Source organism: Agelaius tricolor, unplaced genomic scaffold (genome assembly GCF_023055355.1).
Source record: "Agelaius tricolor isolate 1412-34295 unplaced genomic scaffold, bAgeTri1.0.p SCAF_8, whole genome shotgun sequence".
Taxonomy (NCBI): Eukaryota; Metazoa; Chordata; class Aves; order Passeriformes; family Icteridae; genus Agelaius; species Agelaius tricolor.
In genome coordinates this window covers 28,783,898-28,803,453 of record NW_027269268.1, presented here as the reverse complement: position 1 = coordinate 28,803,453, position 19,556 = coordinate 28,783,898, and the positions used below count along the sequence as shown (strand labels likewise).

The 19,556-nt window shown below is 35.5% G+C and overlaps 1 protein-coding gene across 1 annotated transcript in view; it reads left to right on the top strand.

Moving 5' to 3' along the window:
• Window positions 1-11,875: 11,875 nt before the first annotated feature.
• GPM6A (glycoprotein M6A) overlaps window positions 11,876-19,556 on the top strand; it is a 116,341-nt gene continuing 108,660 nt past the window's right edge. Inside the window, exon 1 of the mRNA XM_071432104.1 lies at window positions 11,876-12,449. Within this exon, the coding sequence (XP_071288205.1) occupies window positions 12,413-12,449 (37 nt within the window). The 5' untranslated portion in view covers window positions 11,876-12,412. The remainder of the gene's footprint in view (window positions 12,450-19,556) is intronic.

The following is a 19,556-nucleotide window of genomic DNA, read 5'->3' as shown; positions in this document are numbered from 1 at the left end:
TTGGGAGATAAGAAGATACTGGGTGTGTACTTCACCTTGTAGAATAGAGTCTCAATCTGGCAGGAAAAAGAAGGCATCGTTACAATGAAGCATGCAGTGGTAAAGTAAAAAATTGGATTGGACTAAATACTAGATATTGTTAACACTTTCCATCTCATACAGATGTAAGTTGCAAAGTTACTGATGGAGGCCATGAGAGCAATCCAGTTTTTACTGTGTCTGTTTTCTGTCATTGACTGAACAGGAGTTTTTTCCCTTGTGTTTAAATACAGTGTCATGTTTTTTATGGTTCTTTTGTACTTGTTTTTTCTGGGTCTTGATGATAAGAAAAATGATTCAAACATAAATGCGGTTAATGCTATTTACAGAATAATTAGAAAGTGACTTTAATGTGTTAATCCTATGTCAATTCTGATGCCAGGAGCCCCTGAGGCCTGTCAGCATCAGACAGACTTCTTCAAGATGTCCATGACACATTGCACAGAATTTCCCTCTGTTGAGGTTCAATGTATCTGACCACCTGCCATGCTTTTATATTTTTCTTCCTCACCAATAAATTTATCAGTTAAAAATGGTCTGTTTCATCACAATAAAACCAATAATTTGTGATCTAATGAGTGTGAAATGTCCACGAAGGACATGTAATACACGTCAGAACATCAGACAGGACCATCTGCACATCCTCCTGTAACACCTGCAAGCTACCAAGGCAGGACAGAGCATGGGGTCATTCAGCGGCCACTTGGAATGACATATGGGTACTAGCTGGGGAGGCTTAGCTGGCTCAGCATATACCTCAGGATCACTAATTCCTCATTATGTCTTCAGAATGGTTCCCCCATTGCAGTTTTTCTGTAGGTATATGTTCAAATGAGCTGAAGCACTGTAAGCAAGTGATTTCTGCAATAATAAGCACATAAACATTTTTGTTTTTCTCTCTCTCAGAGACAGAGAGAAAACATGATTCAGGTTGTGAATATTTTGAGCCTCTGCTCTGAAGACACAGGTTCCTCGCTTCCAAGAGAAGGTGGGAAATGTTAAAAGAGATGATACTTGAGAAGCAAGTATCATCTCTTTTGCATAGTGTCTTCTACCATGGGAGAACCTTCATTTTGCATCTACCATTGGTTTTGCTCAGATATATCTCATCCTTCCATCCAAAGTTCATATTATAATGAAATAGATATGCAGTGAGTGACAGCTGCAGCTGGGTTCCTAACAGGTAGATCTTGCAAACTTATAAGATACTATAGTCTGCTTAGGAAAATGTGGCGAAAAATCTGCAAAACCCATCTGTGTCTAAGGTAACTTCTACTCTTTCTCAAATCTTTAGTTGCATGCTGTGCCTCTAGTAAAGTCACTTTTCAAAAAAAGGGGGTTTTTTGCCTTCTCTGAGTACTTAATTTTTTAGCTGTCCTGGTAATTTCTTTTTTATCAAGTTTCCTTATTTTTAGGGTTCCCCATATGAACTTTAGTAAAACAATGATTGATATGCTCTGTTCTTTTTCTCTGTTTTGTCATAGCTTTTCTGTGGGTTGCTGTATATTTTGAAATCTAATGTCTCAGTGTCTTGCTGATTGTTTTCTTCTCTATTAACGTACTCAGTTCATCAGTGTCTTCATCCAGTGCAAAACTATATTTACATTTTAATATATGTAAATTTCTCTTTCTCTTTAAAAATAAATGAAACAAAGATATGATGTTTTGATGTTTGTTATTATTACAGGTATGAACAAAATATTTTAAAAAAGGAAAAAATCTTGTTAGTGCAGGATAATTAAAAAAAGCACATAGCAAGTTGTACTTTATTAAACATATCCTTCAAAAATTATGCATGTGGTTAATTCACACCTGAACATCTGAGATTACTTCTTTTAGGTTTTATGTGCTAAGTATACAAAATATTTTTTTAAGTGATAAGGACATAGTTTTTGGAATAGATATGCATTGTTATAGTCTACACTGCTAGCAGATCTATTTAGAAATACAAAAAATCTTCATGATTATAAGGCATTACACAGTTCAGAGAACAGTGTTCATTTTGCTGTGATGCAAACTTGAATTCTTAGTGGTAAAATAATAGTAGAATAACTGTCATGAACATAATAACATCTAAAAAGTGCTGATTTTTATTCAGCCCAGATTTTTCCATTATTTGGACCATAGTCTGAGAGACAGGCTAGTAGACTTCCTGAGAATCCATTACCAGAGTAAGTGCTGGCTTTACAATTATTATATTTATACGAGGATTAGTGGAAAAAATATTATGTGATGCTTTGCTAAAATTCTTACAGCTTAGGGTGTATGTCTTAATAGGTGTAAAGAGGGCTTAGAGAAATCTGATATTTAAAACATATCTAAACCAGTAATCAGTTTACTTCTGTTAGAGTAAAAGTGATAATTCAGGAAATGTGGTCTTGTTTGCCGTGTTTTAACCATCTGACAGCTTTTACTCTTTGTGGGAACCTTTTTTTTCCTTTTGGTCATCTGAAAACTGATCTGTAATCCATTTATGTGATTTAGTTTTCCAGATTAGGACGATCCTCTAATTATGTTGTATTAAGAGATTGCAATTAGAATTTGTAATGGAATCTTAGCTTGAATACCACCCAAAATGTGTCGCTTCAAAAAAAAAAAAAAGTTTTGCTAATCTTTATTTCCCCGACTTGTCCTGTTGTAATGTTGCTCTGTAATAAAAATATTGAATGCTACTTTGAATCTTTCAAAGGCAGTAAGTAACAGAGATTAAAAAAGGGATTACAGGATCCAGGGAGTTCACTGAACCAGCATCACTAAACCAGTGCTCACAGAAGATATTTATAAACTGTTCTTTTTTAGCCTGTAATTGAACACTCAGTTTCAGTTATGGTTTTTAAATCTCTTTCTCTGATTTCCTAGGATGATAAAGGGGTGGGATGAGGGGTGCAGTGTATGTTCTGTCAGGACATGATTTACATGCCTTTTGTTGAGGGACATGCATATTGCATAAAGGTCTCACTTTTTGGACACTTTGCACCTGAATAGAACTGCATAGGAGTATATATGTGTATGGGTGTGTTTATACACATAAATCTACATATATATACACATACATGCACAAATAGATATATAGGTGCGCTTCATCTCTAATTTGAACGGTGTTAGAAGTCTGCAATTTTTCTCTTTAAAAAAATAATTTTTTGGTTTTTCTTTGGCACAAAAGTTTCTTTAGAAACTAGAAAATACTTACATTTGTTGCATTGAAGCTATAAGAGACAGGCATACATTGCTCATTAGGGGGTATGGTAACAAGTAAAAAGTTTGCTGGTACTGTTATAAGCAGAGTCTCACTTCTATTATTTTACAAATTGTATATTTGTGATCTCTCAAGTTTTAAAGCATAAGGCAACTAAAATTTCCATTATAATAATCATTAAACATCTACAATTTTTCAGCTTGACAATTATCCATAAGTCATATGTTTTCTATGCCAATGGGAGGACCCACCCAGCAGCCTTTTGTCTGCCTTTTGTTTATTTATCTTTTTTTTTTTTTCACTCAACTGTTATTCTCCCTTTTCTGGCTTGTTTTTACTTTCTTGTTCCTTTCAGAGCTTGGATGAAATGGATGCAGTTGGAGAAAAGTCAAGTGTTAGCAAAACTGTAGTTGGCATCTACACAAACAATCTACACTGATACCTGTGTCTCACTTCAGTGCTTGGTAAAATCATGGAGGAGATCATTCTGAGCATTACTGAAAAACATCTCAGTCATCATCACAGCTAGTACAGGTTCATGAGGGGAAAGTCCTGCTTATCAAACCTGATGACATCCTTTTATGACAAGGTAGCCCACCAATTAAAGAAGGGAAGTCAGTGGATACAATATTTTTGTATTACAGTAAGGCTTTTGATAGTGTCTCTCACGGGATCCTTCTAGACAAAATGTCCAGCACACAGCTGGATAAGGACATCAATGCAGCAGATAAGCAACTGGCTCATGGGTCAGGCACAAAGGGTTACAGGGAATAGGGTGGCATCAGACTGGGGACATCTTCATTAATGCCTTGTATTCAGGACTCAAAAGAGTACTAAGTGTGCAGATGCTAGTAAATTTGGATTTAAGGAAGGCAAAGCCGGATCCTGAACCTTGGAAGTGTCAACTGCAGATGTACATACAAACTGGGAAATGAGAGGCTGGAGAGCAGCACCATGGAGAGACAGCTGAGGTTCATCATCAATGACTAGTGGAAGCTGAGTCACCAACCTGGAGGGCAGCCCTCTCCTGGGGGGCAGGACAGGCACAGCATCACCAGCCAGGCAAGGGAGGGGATTGTCCCACTCTGCTCTGCACTGGGGCAGCCTCACCTCCAGGGATGGGGGCAGTTTTGGGATGTAAGAGGTGTATAAAGCTCTTAGAGAGCATTCAAAGGAGAGCTACAAAGATGGTGAAGGGCATTGAGTGGAAGCCTTATGAGGAGCAGCTGAGGTCACTTGCTCTGTACAGCTTAGATAACAGAATACTGAGGGGAGACCTCATTGCAGTTTGCAACTTCCTTGTAACCAGTGCTGGAACCTGAGGAAATGGTCTGAAGTTGTGTCACAGGTGGTTTAGGTTGGAATTAGGAAAAGGTTCTTCACCCAGAGGATGGTTGAGCACTGGAACAGTCTCCCCAGGGAAGTGGTCACAGCACAAACCTGACAGACTTCAAGAGGCATTTGAGCAATTGTCTCAGACACATTGTGTGTGTCTTGGGGCTATCATGTACAGGGACAGGAGATGGACTTGATGATCCTTTCCAGCAAAAGATATTCTGATCCTATGTCTTGTGTTGTCTAAAAGTCTTAACTGTAAAGATTGTTTTGTGTCAAATAATGAACAAAGCTAATGCCTAAACTAGAATAATGGAGAGATAACTTTAAATTAATCAGCTTGGTTATTGCAGTTAGACAGTTGGATAGGTTATTATTCTGTATTTTGTGTGCTGTACTCATGCAGGAACTTGGCAATTTGTTCTGTGTTGTGATTTTGTGGAGAAACTGTAGAATCTGAAGTGAAAAGCAGAAGTGGATGAATTATAGACATGCCCTTCATGAACCATAAATCAGCTCCTTCATCTGCACCTTGCAGGCAGGACTTGGGTAACAAAATAGCAAACCTTAAGGTAAGATTTAAACATAATTGTGTTTTAATGATGCCTTGAATTTAGTCCCTTACACTAGCACATGGTGAACTGTGCTAGAAGTGAGGGATCATGAATTCAGTCATCCTGTGTGATGCTTGTGTTTCCCAACAGGAATGGTCAAGCTCTTTCTTTCTATTAAGTAGGAGCAAGATATGACTGATAGTGAGAACTGTTTTGAAGCATTCTTGTCTGTGCATTTTTATCTTTAGTCCCTCTCTTACTTTACTTCTATACTGTTATAGTAATTTTTTCTTGTTACAGTTATTGTATGTTATATATGTGTTGTGTATTCTTCTGTGCCCAGCTGCCTTCTTAGCTAGTAACTTAGGAGCCCTTGTCAAAATGAAGGACTATACCGTGTACTACCTTTTGAAATCATCAGAAGATGCTTTCAGACATGCCTCAAACTTTGAAGACAAGGCAGAAACTCTATGGAGCCAAAGAGAAACTTGAATGCTTTAATAGACCAATAACCTCCAATAGAACAGAGGCACATAGGGAAATACACATACTGTTGTTGCATGTTGGATGGATAGTGTTTTTAATCACAGTTTTTTGGCTCCATAAGACTGCTTGGAAAGGAAGAGAAAAGAGGGTTTGGCTGTAAATAATTCTTCCATTCATCAGACCCCAAAATTGTGAAGATATTTGAATGAGCACTTTGATGTACAAAGACCACAAAAGTCAAGGGGATCTCAGAGCACATTAAGATGTGAAATCTCTCAGCAAACATGATTACAGCTTTAAATAATTAAGTGATTAAAATTCAGAAGGGTCTAATGTGGTCATTTAGTCCAAACTCCTGCATAATGCAAGTATTACTCAGAGAAATCCTATGACCTAATTAAATTAAAGGTTATATTTTAAAAATATATATAATGTTTTTATAAATTAATTTTAAAAATAAATTAAGCTAAGAAAATACAGATTAAGATTTAGTTTTGTATGTGTGTGTGGGTCCAAGAATCCAATCTTGGCTAATTTCTCTATTGTTTGGAAGAAATAATTTGAATATAATTTCTATTCACCAATGCCTAGTTTCAAATTCCACTAAGATCAACTTAGATTTAACAACTTCCCATTAGATCTGTTTTCTTGTAGATATTCTGGTGTGATGTAGGTGCCCCTTACCTTCATTCTTAAATATACCATACTAACACTGTACATTTTTAAATTGAAGGTGTGCCTGTGGCCAGTTTTAAAGTACTTCCAGTTTTCAGCAGCAACTTTACATTGATGGCACCAAAACCTATATGGAATATTTCAGTGATAGTTATATCAGTAGGAAATCTTAGAATATAATCACAGTGATTTAGTTTGGAGAAGACCTCTGAAAATAGTGCAGTCTCAGTCCCCTGATAAAAGCAGAGTCTGGCTAGAACTGTACGTGTTGAGTATGCTACCCTGTGAAATGTTCTTTTTATAATCACTTGATCTAATGTACATCTGTATGAGTGTTTATTAGTATATCCACTTCCTATAGCACTCTCTGGGGTGAAAAAGACTCTGTTGGATGATCTCAACACTGTGCTTATGTCATGGTGTCCAGTTTTGAAAGGGGATGTGAACAGCTATCAGTTGTTGGGCTTTAAATATACTTACGGTCTTACTGCTAAAGTCTAGAGTATCCATGTGGAGAATCTAGCCATGACATTTAGAAATCTCTATGTAGAAATGTATTATTGGGCATTCATGTTCAGTTCATTGTTCTTCATCAATCTGACAACCAGGAGCATCTTTTCAGAGTTAAACCTTAGCAAATGAGTAGCATATTCCTTTGGGAATATGGACAACTAATTTTGATCCCAAGATATAAAAGGCATAATTTTCTTAGTCTTAGGTATCAAAATGATTGAAGTTCTTCAGAATTTTATAGGAATTATATTGACTGTTAACTAATTTTACTCTGGAAAATTTTACTTGCTTTCAAAAGTAAAACCAGTAAGAATCATGAAACATATTCAGTCAGACTGAAGGTTTTAAATTACAGATGATACTTACAATAGCTCCAGTAATAGTCTGGAAGTATATTAAGATTGGTATTCTGAATCAGAAGTACTGTTAATAATTTTTTATTATCTTTCTCCTCTTGATCGATATAGCGTATATGAAATATATATTTGAATACTGATATGAGCAGGTTACTTCTTATCTCTTGTGTTTTAAGTCTGGATATCATATGCAGTGGTGAAAGATCTTCTCAGTGAAGGAAATTTTTTAACCAGATGAGACTTTTACAAAAAGGTTAATTTTCTGAATATGATAACAATGTTAGTGTTTATTAGTATGAACATAATGAGAATAGATGCAAGGAGCTTGTCTTCTCGCTCTCCTCTTCAATAAAATTTCTGTTTCTAGATATGTTAGAATACAGAGGAATGCAGAAAGAAATGAAAATAAATTAAGGTCATCAAGGAAAGGATGTCCATTATTTTTCTGTCAAATGTAAGAGCCAGACTTGTGCACAAAAAATAGTGAGACTTATTTCTATCAGGTGAAGCCCTGTACTGAATTTTTTTAGGCTGTATGACCATCCTGCCATCTCTTGATAGCTGCCAGTTTTAAACTGGTAGTTTGTTCCTCTAGTGAATGTTATTTCCTCAGAAAAAGTAATTATTGGTAATTATTGGAACTATGCAAATCCCATCAATGGGGTAAGCAACAAGATTCTGCTAACATTACATTTTGCCTTCTACTTTCTTCCTTCCTCTCTTAACATTCCATTTCCCCACTAATTCTGATGGTTTTCATGTCATTAGGCATTTCTCCTTTCCCTGGACACTTGTGTAAGTGTCTGCTATGAGTTAAACTTAGGGCCATGTGCTCTTGTTTTATTATTCTGTAAGTATCTCACAAAGTTGTAGATATGAAATATAGATCCCAGAGCAGACATTTAGAGACATTTTGGAAGTCTTAAACCTTCCCAATGCTTCCTTCAACACCTTTTTGTTGGGATATTCCAAAGACAAAATATGACGTGCCATTATTTTATAGTTAGATTTCTATTTTAAATATAAAATATAAAATGTGGAGCACTCTAAATAGAAAATTGAAGCATCAGTTTTAATTCTTCTGTGTGTGTTTTCCAGATTTCTATAATCTATTGCCTAATTTACATAAAATAATTACTACCTGCGCATCTACATTAGTGTTTAGGTGAATTTAGGAGTGAATTTTTAAAATGTATGTCCTACTTTTCCTCTCCTACTGAATTTTTTTGCATCATAGAATATTCTCTAAGAACATAAATTGTTTTTATAATTTATGTTTTCATAAATGTTTTTATAGATGCATCATATTTTTTCATGTAATGAAACCAGAGCATGCTTTCCAGGAGTGAGCGGAACACCGCTCCAGCTGATGAAGGGCAGTCTGTCTGTGGGACCTGACTGGCGTTAGTCCAAATTGAATTCCCTTGAAGCACAAAGAACACATATTGCTTCACTCCCCATATCCATCACAACTTTCTCCTGCAGTCAGAGGCAAAATAGCTGAAGTAATCTGAGCTGGCTTTTGATTTTTCTTCCTTGGTTATTGAGGTAGTAGTATGAGCAACATAAATAATTTTGTGCTTTTAAATTATATATTCATAATCCAGTTTATTATGTTGTCATGATCAAGACATCACTGCGCCACAGCATTATCATTATTATGTCACTGAAAATCGATAGGACTGAAGGATGGAATGGTAAACTGATTTGAAGGCCATACAAAACTGGGAGTAAAAGTCAGGTGTTTGTCATGCTGTTTAAAGCTGTAAGTGCTCAGCTACATTTTATAATATCATAATGGACACCAGGGGATCCCTTAATGTCATCAGCTTCCAATTATTCTCTTGATTAACTGTTTATTTAGTCTCATTATACAGTTGGATGTTCTGTCTTGCCTTGCCATTTACAATTGGCATGGTTGTCCAATGATCACTTGCACTAATAATCTCATTTCACATTAAAAGGGAATTTTAGGCAGTCGAATGTAGTTTGCTACATTTGCTAACATAGCTCTTTTCTGTGCTAGAAGTGTTTCCAGAAACAGAAGCTTGTGTAGTTTCTCTGTACAGTTTTAAAGTAGCTTATCACTGGTGGTAAATATGTTTCCCAGTATACTGAAGAAAGAAAGCCTCTGTGATTGCTGCTTAGAAAGTCACATATAGTTGGCATTTTCTGCTTTGGTTTGTTATTCTATGTAAGACTTGCAGAGCTTTTCTGTTATTTGGCTTTAGGATTAACATCTATTCATAATTTAATCTTGAAAGGTCCTTGGAGCAGTTCTAAAGAAACATTCAGGAGACAGATTTATGTTTTAACCCTTGTTAACAAAGTGCAGTTAAATATGAAAGAAGCTTGCATGAAATCTCTTTCACATTCTCTCTGTTGCTCACTGTCACACAAGCTGTGTGGATGACCAGTTAACAGCACCTGAAACTAAGCAGAATTCTCTGAAGAAGGAGCTTTGGCACTTACATAGCTTGGAGGAGTTGCTGTTTAACAGGAGGAGCTGTCAGCATCTTCATTAACAGTAATATTTACAATGAAAAATAGAGTATTGCAGGGGTGGGAATAAAACTTGAAGCCATTTTTTTGTCAATGTTACACTTTGTTTCATCAATTACAGTGATTTCATCTTAACCTTTGGCATGTGAGTGTAGTAGTCTTTTTAGGAAGTTGAAAATCCTGTCATTAAAATTAAGGTGTGTGTGAACCTGATGTGAAAATGACCATAATGGGAAGTAAGATTCATTCAGCTCAACGTCTCATATATTTGTGCCAAAAGCATTCTGCCTTGGAAGTAGTATAAGAAATGGCTAAAACTTTTTCAACAAAATATTCCTCTACTCCTTAGTAATTTGCAGTTCAGTGATTTCATATCCATGAATCCTTGTGATTCAGATTCTCCTTGTTATTTTGTTGGGTTCTTTTCCCCCTCTACAACAGCCTGCTACAACAAGTTTCCACAACTTAAATACATGCTGTATAATATGCCTTTGTTTACTTCTGAGCCTACTTTCTTTGCAGTCCTGTCCCTTTGTTGAGCAAGTTGTTTCTTCCTGACCCTTTTATGCCACTCAAGATTGTGCCATCTTTATTGTATCTTCTCCCAGTTACCTCTTTCCAACCTTTATTCTTTTTGTTTCCTATTATGTTTGAAAAAAGTTTGTATGTTTGTTTCAAGGAACAAAGTAATTTGGTTTCATCAGTGACCTATATTTCCATTGTTGCAAACATCCCTGTTGAGGATGTTGGTGATTTCAAATATTTGGTGCTATTGAGAAATGCAACTTAGAAGCAATTTGCCAGCCTCGGTAAAATATTTGCCAGACTGTCTTTGAAATATGAAGATTTGTTAATGCTTATCTAAGAAAAGGTTTTGAAGAGAAAGAATGGCAGAGGAGACTTACACAGGAGATCCATTTTAAAGGAAATATACCTCTCCTAAAAAACTGTCTACAAGAATAATTCCTAAAAAGATGGGAGCTGCTTACATCCTATGGTGCTTGCAGCATTTCTATATGTATAGACCTTATCAATGTGTTGATTTTTAAATCATCAATTAGATCTGAGTAGTAAAACAACTGATAAGTTTTTTTCAGTTATTCCAAAAAATAGAGCCCTAGAAACATGAATTAAAAGGAAAAAAAAAAGTAGGAAATGTGTTGACTTATAAATAATGATTCAGTTAATTATATATATGCATGTAACTTCATACATGATAATTATTCTGATACAAACCAGATTTGAACAGATTTATATGCAAACAGGGTAAAAAACAACAAAAACCCCAACAATAACCCCCCCCCCCAAAGCCCCTCCCTAAACAAAATCCCAAACAAAACCCAACCAGGCAAAGTAAACAACGGTTTTTGTTTGGTTTTTTTTTGTGGCTCAGAAGGCAAAACTGAGCCAATGTATTTAGATAGCATAAAGTAAATGGATGAGCTATTTATCATATGTTAATAGGAGTATTCAGCCATAGTAGTTTTTATTTTTGTTTAAGTTTTAATCACTTCCCTCAGAAGGATGAGAAGTTAAACCTGCAAAGAAAAATTGGAATTGTGTTCAGTTTGCACTTTTGGTGAAATACTGGAAGTCTTAAAATAATGAGATATTACTCTGTAGACAAAGGTACCAAAATGCTAATTTATTGCTAGACTGCAGCGTCCAATTTGCATTCCAAATCAGACTGCAGAGCTCCCCAAATTAGTAGGTGCCCTCACAGTGTATTTAACCTATGTTTTTCCAGAGCAAACTCCTAGAAGTGTATGTGTCTGTATGTGCTTCCTTGCGTACATACCCACATGTGGTGCTTCACCATTTTAAGATACGGTTATTTTAAAAGAGCTTTGAAGAAAGCTAATTTGAGATATGAGGAATCAGAAAAAGAGTGGATGCAAGAACTGCTTTAAACCTCTGAACTGCTTCTAAATTCCTGTTTACTGTGACAATGAGGATGTGTACAGTACATAGAATTTGCAGTGATTATTGTCTTGTGTTGAATTGTGCTGGTGTGTGTAAACACATATACATACACGCAAAATTGTATTGCTATAATGATATTTTTTAGAATACTGTAAGGGCAATAGTGTATGTTTGTGGCTAGTTCCTGATGATACAGATATATGAGAAGAAGAGAAATGAAGAGTCATATTATTCTTAAATGTGCTGATACAGGAGGAGGGGGAGAGGCGGGGGGAGAGAGAGAGAGAGAAAGACAAGTAATACAGCATAAAGAACCCACAGGCATTTGGGCTTTCCCACTTCAGTAGCAAATAGGGGGAATTATGGGTTGGTGGTCTGCTTTCCCTTAGGAGGACACTCCTCCATCTGTTTTCAGTACAGCCTGTTTCCAATTTAAACACAGATTTCAATACAAACCTCGATTTCTTAACTCCATTTTATATGCAAAGTGAGGCTTATGAATCGGTGTCATTGCTATAAGGGCTCAGACCAAATTTCCCCCCAAAATTCACAGGCTGTTCATTTGAATACCTGCTTACAGTGGTACACAATGGGCAGCTTTGAGAAGAAAAATTGATAATCTTCACGGAAGAGTAATTTGAATGAAATTACACTTGACAGCCTGTCTCCAAGCAAACAAGGAGAGTGAGGGAGCCTTAGCTAAGCTCTGAGGACTTGCCTAAGCCTCTGCCGTTGGAGCTTCCCAGGGAAAAAAAAAATCCACACTTTTTCCTACATCTGACTGAAGCTTTTGATTAATTCTCTGTAGCTGTTTCTAGTGAAGAAAGGTAGCCATGGAAGAGAATATGGAAGAGGGACAAACACAGAAAGGTATTGTGTTAAAATTGCTTTTTCTTTGCATGAAGATAATTATTTTGCTGTTCTTTATTTGCCTTAGCAGCGTGCTGTAAGGTTGGGGAATATCTGCATGTGGCAGATGGGGAAAGACATATTATTTTCATATTATTTACTTCATTTTTTTCTCTGCAGTAGCACATAGCATTAAAAGAGGGACTGCCAGCTGATATCTAGTATAAAAGAATCTAGGTAGCAAATCTTGCATCTATATGAATAATGTTGCGAGCATTTAATGCAGCCTGCTTTCCAGACTAGTCTTTGTTAATGTTCATTTATTTCACGTTTTCACGCTTGTCTAGCTGGGTCAAGGGAGTCTAGTGTGAACTATGAGAGAGCTACTCACACAATATTTGGAGCTGGTTGCAGTTGGATATCTAACAATGTAACCAGTATTTACACCTTGAATGAGAATCCAGCCTGAACAAAGACCTGGGGTATATTTTGTATGTATTAGGCAGTACTGAAATTTCCCTCTGCCTTTTTGCCACTTTGGTTTCGTAATGTGTTGCAGCAGACTTGCTATCATTCCAATATTTGCATGGCATAGATTTGCAGAAATGAATTTTGCAGGCTGCAGCTGAAATTGCTTTAGCAAGATGTACACAGCATGTTCAGAGCATTTCTGTTCCACGGCTTCTGAATGAAAACAACTGAATGTTATGGGATATGTTAGCACTTAAAAGTCCAATTTAAAGCGATTGTGGACAATTAATTAATGTGTGGATCTTTGGGAGACACAGTGCTTTCAGTCTTTTCACTTAAGTGTTATTCTGTACAAGAGACATAACAGTACTGAAAGGAACCAAGGCTTTTTTCATTTTTCTTTACTGCAAGCACAAAGGGTAATCCTTGTGAATATTTGCTGTGTTACATTTTTATTCCTTTCATTTTACATTTTTTTAATTCACTTCTATTCTTTGAGGAGGATATAGGAAGTTGCCAAATAATTTAGCATAAATTGCCTGTAAAGGCATATTTTTCTCCACTGATGCCATATTCTGTTTTTCTGCTCCCTGATCAATCTGCTTCTTACATGTAAATGTCATGCTTTCTCATTATAAGTGACCCATTTAGACAGAATGCAGCTTCGATATGTTTATGGACTTGATCTAGATGCACAGTATATAGTCATGACAATATTAAAAGAGGATATATGTGCTTGCCCCATGTGTATACACACTTATTTTTATAAATAAGTACATTAGTACTTGATTACAGCAGTTTCTTCAGTTGAATTTTATTATTTGTAAATGAAAGCTAGAAAAGGAAAGTACAGGACAGGTCAGTTTTTCTGTTTTGTTTTGGTGCGTTTTTTTTTTCCTGAAGGTAAAAATCAATACTTTTACTCTATGATTCAAATTGTTTAGGGTGCTTTACACTTAGAAATAGAACATATGCTTTTTTAAAAATTCTGAAATGTGTTCTTTTGCTTCTTAAAACAAGTAAATTGAACTGTGTGACCAAGAAATCAAAATACGTCATTGCTACCAAATGATGTTGCCTGAAGAAACAGTGTGAAATTCAAAATCCCTAAATTCTTATTAGGGAGAGGGGAAAATAAAAACATGGGGGAAAAAGAAAACACGGAGAAAAAATGGAAATTTTTTTTTTATATTGAAAGAATTTGTTATTGATAAACTGTGTCCTCATTGTTCATATGATAAGCAGTTGAATGACCAATAGCCACTCAAAATGGTGTGATTAATAGTGTGATTACAACAGCTAACACTACTTACCCCCCACCCCCATTAAAAATGCCATGTGTTCAGCCTTTTTCCCCTTTAGTGGTACCCAGCTGTCGTCACAGACAGTGGCACAAGAATGTTAAAAGCTCACAAATCATATGTATTTTTCCTTATTGGTGTGAAAGGGGATGCTGCTTAGTTTCTGTCACCACACCTGTGAACCTGTCATTTCAAGATGTTGTGTTCCCCTGTTGGGTTATAACAACTTTTAGAATATATTTAGAGTTTCAAGAAAATTTGCAATTCAGGAGGAAAATTAAAAAAATATTTTCAGTTCTGAATTTTTGGAGGTGCTTGACTGTATGATAGGGAAGTATAGGGAGGATTATGAAATCCTGGATCTCCTTAAGTTTTGCATTTTGCTCTTGAAAAAGACTGACTGGTACTAGTATGACATGATAATTCTCTTTCATAGTTTCTAGGGTCTTTTTGCTTTCATTTAGTGTGATCTATCTACTGTTTATTTAATTGATGTCCACAGGATAGTTCCAGGTCATCCAGACCAATTTTGCTAATTGTAGTGTTTCAGATATATGGTAATTCATATATTCTACTTTTCATCCTCCTGCCATCTCGAATGAAAATGTTTCTTTCTTTTTCTTTTCTGATTTATACAAAATCAATGGGAGTATAAATTGTCACTGCTTATCAGCTCCTGTGCTTTTCACAGCAGATGCTTTGAACCTCCCACTGAACAGCATTACGTCTTGCTAGCAGCCATGATGGAAATGAATAACTTCATATTGATGCGTTTCATAAATATGACCAAGATAGCTCTAGCAGATTTGGAAGCCTTTATTTCTGAGAATTTTATCAAATAAGATATAATTAAGTGCAAACATAATTCTTAACACAGTGGCTCCAAACAATGACCTTTTGCCACAGCATGTCTCTCAACATGCTAATATTTAATACTTATGATTTCTTTATGCCTGTATCTTAGAAAATTATAAGCAGGGAAATACATTCCTTTTCTTTTCTGAAAGTAATGAATTATTAGAAACACTTCAAAGTAAGGTTCATCTTCTCCCCTCCCCATTTTCTTTCTATTGGCTGCAGAAAGTGTGTTTTCATACTGGCATCACTCCCTTTAATATGGTTAAATGAGATAAGGCTGTTGCCCAGCAGTTTTTAAATATAAGGCTGTAAAAATTGAAACTAAGAATAATTTCTATTCATAAAATTCCTGTTTTAAAATTCTGGAAGACTTGCTGTGCCTCCTCCACCCTATTTTTTTCCCCTTTGCTCAGAACTCAGTAAAGGCTGGGGAGGAGGTTTCAAAGGTATTTGCTCTGCAATTATCGCTAGCTGTCCAAGAACTGAAAGTGTGTAGGAAGTCTGTCTCAAATACAAAGTAAATTAACACTAAAATATATTCTAGAAGGTAAAAAGTCATAACATCTCAGAAATACCAACTTGTTCACAATTTCTGTAACACTGACATTATGCTACATCCTAGACTTCAAACATACTAAGACATTTGACTGCAGATTTGCTGTCTGGAAAACCCAGGGTAACTAAACTGGGTTTATTTTTCAAAAAATATCAGGTCCACTAAACGGCAGAAATTTCACTGATGTCTTTAGGGATGCACACTAATTTTGAAAACCTCATGCATAAATTGCATGTGGCAATGGTAGGTCTCAGCTGCCAGTGTTTGAAAGACAATGATGTCAAGCTGATAGCTTTATGATGTGGAAAAAGGTATATTTTCAGTCCCTGCATTTCAGGATTTCAGGTCTTCTCTCTGAGATAGCACTAAGACTGCAATGCTGTCCCCAGCCTCAGTTATTCATCCCAATAAAGAACTTTTCAGAGGGCAGGTATGGTAATTTTTTGCACTGTAAGGAACTTGATACAGGGGAGTGAAAGATTATTCACACCACAGTCTTTTTCAGAAAAAAAGAGAGATGTTCTGGAGCACAGTAAATCATACCATTTGCATTAAATGGAAGATGAATTTGACTTTTTTAATGATTCAACCATAACTGCATTTTGCAGTTTGAATTCCTATATAAAATAAGCTCTTGGGAATGAATGGAGCATCATGTGTTTATAGAGCAGCAAACAGGAGGAAGAGCCTAATTTTACTTAAGCTCTCTTGGCTGTAGTATAGCTAATGCAGTTAAGATTTCACCAGTAGGATAGCAAAAAAAAAAAAAAAAGTAGTATTATTTTGACTACAAATGATTGAATTCCAGAAAATAATGTTTGGCCTGCATTAGCAATATAGGTGGATCTGCAGCCTATTATCAGAGTTTTTTTCATTTGTTGTCACAGCATACCAGCAAAGGAGAGCTTTAAGCAGAGTGTTGGAAGAAAATCATAAGGAGACTAGGATGCTATCAGTAAAATGTACACACAGCCTCTTGCTTCTTCAGCCATGAGAGGGTAAATTGTTTCCTCTTGCTTCAGTACTTTTTGGAAAATGGCAGATTGACTTAGTAGGATAGTAGAGAGTAGTGAAATGAAATTAAAATTATGAATGAAAATTATGTGTTTTATTTCATATTAAGAAATACCAACAGCCGAACAGTCCAAACACTGCTGACATCTTTTCTAAATTAGTCTTCTAAATCTTCTTATTTACCTCTAAGAGAGAAGAATTTTCCTTCTCTTTTGACTGTTGTTGCAAAGTTGGCTAAAATAAGAGTGAGGAAATCCCAGTATTTTGCACTTTGATTTTGTTTAGTGACAATACTTGTAAATAAAGCAGAGGAGTTATTTTTTGTTCTTTGGTGTAAATGCCACACTGAGTGACAGCCATGCTTGTATCTTCAGTTAGATCCTTTTTATGTTGTTAGCATTCAAAAGGAACTTGGAAATAGTGCTTAAATTTAGCCTTATGAGTGGCAAGGAGCGGACATTTGTGGGCTGATATTCTCCATACAAATCTGCATTTGTAGTGCTTGATTCTTAAAGAAAACATGGTGAGCAGAGGTCAATCTCTGTTTACTTTGGGAATATCTTTTCAACTTAGTAGGCTTAGTTCCCAAGCTTGTGTTCAGATTGGATTTTTGCAAGTTGCTTTAGAGTGGAATGGTCTTAACTTTCATCATGTTTATTGTTTCCTGTCCTTAAAGGTATATGTGTTATAATAAGAGTAATACTCAGATGAAATACTCACTTAACAGTTACAAAGTCACTAACAGAGTAAATAAATTTCTTTTTTAATTAATGCTAAATATAGAAATAAATTTTAGCATCTGGCAAACTATCTCACTGTATTTCCTGCTTAATATTCCTTAGTAGTCAATCAATATTGTTTATTAAGGAAAAATGGAATAACAGTCAATATTAATTTGAAGTTAATTGTTCTAATACTGTAAGAGTTATTCTCCTTTATGTAGTAACTACAGGCTACCTTACTTAATATTCTTACATAAGGAGCCCTGACTCGTAGAACTGTAATTTGAATATGTTATTATTCAATACATTAGGCTTTTATTCTAAGATAATGATGTAAATAAATTTAGTCTTGCTTGCTTATTTAATCTTTAACACTGAATGTCTCTGTTAATAGCAGAAAACTTTGTATTTCTTACAGGCTTAACATTATACTAGTCATAGGCATGAAAATCCAGCATTAATAAGACTTAATTATAATTTTATATACACTCTTTCAGGGCAAAAAACATTCCAACTGCCCCAAGGCAGATTGAATCCTTAATTCAATGTGTGAAAATTTAAGTCTTCATGGTTATTTTGATATTTGGATGTCAATTTCATAAATAAGCTATATTAAAAAGATTTTTCATAGGAGATGTAAATGCATAGGAAAAAAGTGTTGAATGTATTTTAAATTATTGATTTACAATAATTAGTGAAAAAAACCCCATCAAAATAGCAATATGAATTTATAAGAAGCTTTTTTGACAGTTTGTGAAAGTAAAGGCTCACCTTTGGGGAAAAAGGGCTATTCTGGGTTTCCAATTACTCTAAAAATAGGAAATAAGAAGAACAATACTGTAGAGGCAGCAAAATTAAATTTGATTCAGCTGAGTGGTTAGGTTCCTTATGGAGAAGGATTGAGAGATTGTTATACTTAATATACAAATTATTTTCATTTTAGCTTGTGACTGTGCATTAATTTCTGATAAGTACCTTAACTTGGCAGTGTGACTTTGTAACCTGTTTTAAGTAGCCTGCCACTGCACTAAAATTCAACATAGAAGAATGGAGGAAATGCTACTGGCCTCACATAACCATAATGTTTGCTTTCTTGACAAAATAGTTTTTACCTATTTTTTCTCTCCATATACATAGGTGAGAGTATGCTGTTTCTTCCTAGTGGTTTCATATGGAGGACTGTGTAGAAAATGATAAAAAAACCAACAACATTTTTGGGCTGTTTTGCCTCATATTTTAAACACTGTGAATGATTTTATAAAATCCATGAAGAATATAGGCAGCTGATAGCCATTAAAAAACAGAATGTAAAAAAGGCAAAGGCGAATATTGATCTTAGATGAAATACTTTGTCAGTTAATATTCTGTTTGGCAATTCTATTTCAGGAGAATTTTCAGCCAATTCAAGTGACTAAAATGCAAAATTCCTGCTAATATCTTATCACATGGCCAGTTTCTGAGACAGGCAGCCAGTCCCACATTGATGTGTTGGCACAAATCTTTCTCATGTGGGAGTGGGGAGTTAGAGAGACTTGAGTTCCACTGTGCAAGGAATGAGGAATAAGTCTTGTCATTTTCTCAGCTGCAGAGGGATCAAACTCAGAGCATCAAAATTGAGAGAGTCGAAGATATTCACCAAGTAGGAATTAACAAAACTGGGAACTATCGTGTACGTGTGCTCTAGGGTCTTATGGAGGAACACCACTGGCACAAAAAAATGGCTTATGTATTCTCTTAGCTTGTCCATGGTAACACTTGTGCTTCAATGCATTGGTCTCAAGAGGGCTAATTTTTGTCTTTTACTTTTTTTCCCCTCTAAAATTTTCATCTCCTTCTTACTAGCTATCGTGTAGGAGTTCAGTACTCCTTCCAAAATTTATACTTCAGCCATCTGGAACACCATTTTTCGAAATAACAGTTGCTGAAATGCAACTACTAAATGCAAGCATTACTCTTCTTTTTACATTTGTAAAGCACCTGACATTTGCACTTGGACAGTTTCTGAGGACTTTTTTATTTGGTTCACATATAAAAGGTTTCATTTTTTTTCCACAGTAGTGATAACAATACAATTATTCAGCAAAGGAATATCACAATAAGTTTAGTATCAATTTTTAAATTGAGCAGTGCATTCGCTGGGGTGCTGGTACAAAACTAGACCAACAAAAATGCATTTGCTACACTTTTGGTGTATGAGATTTGCAGA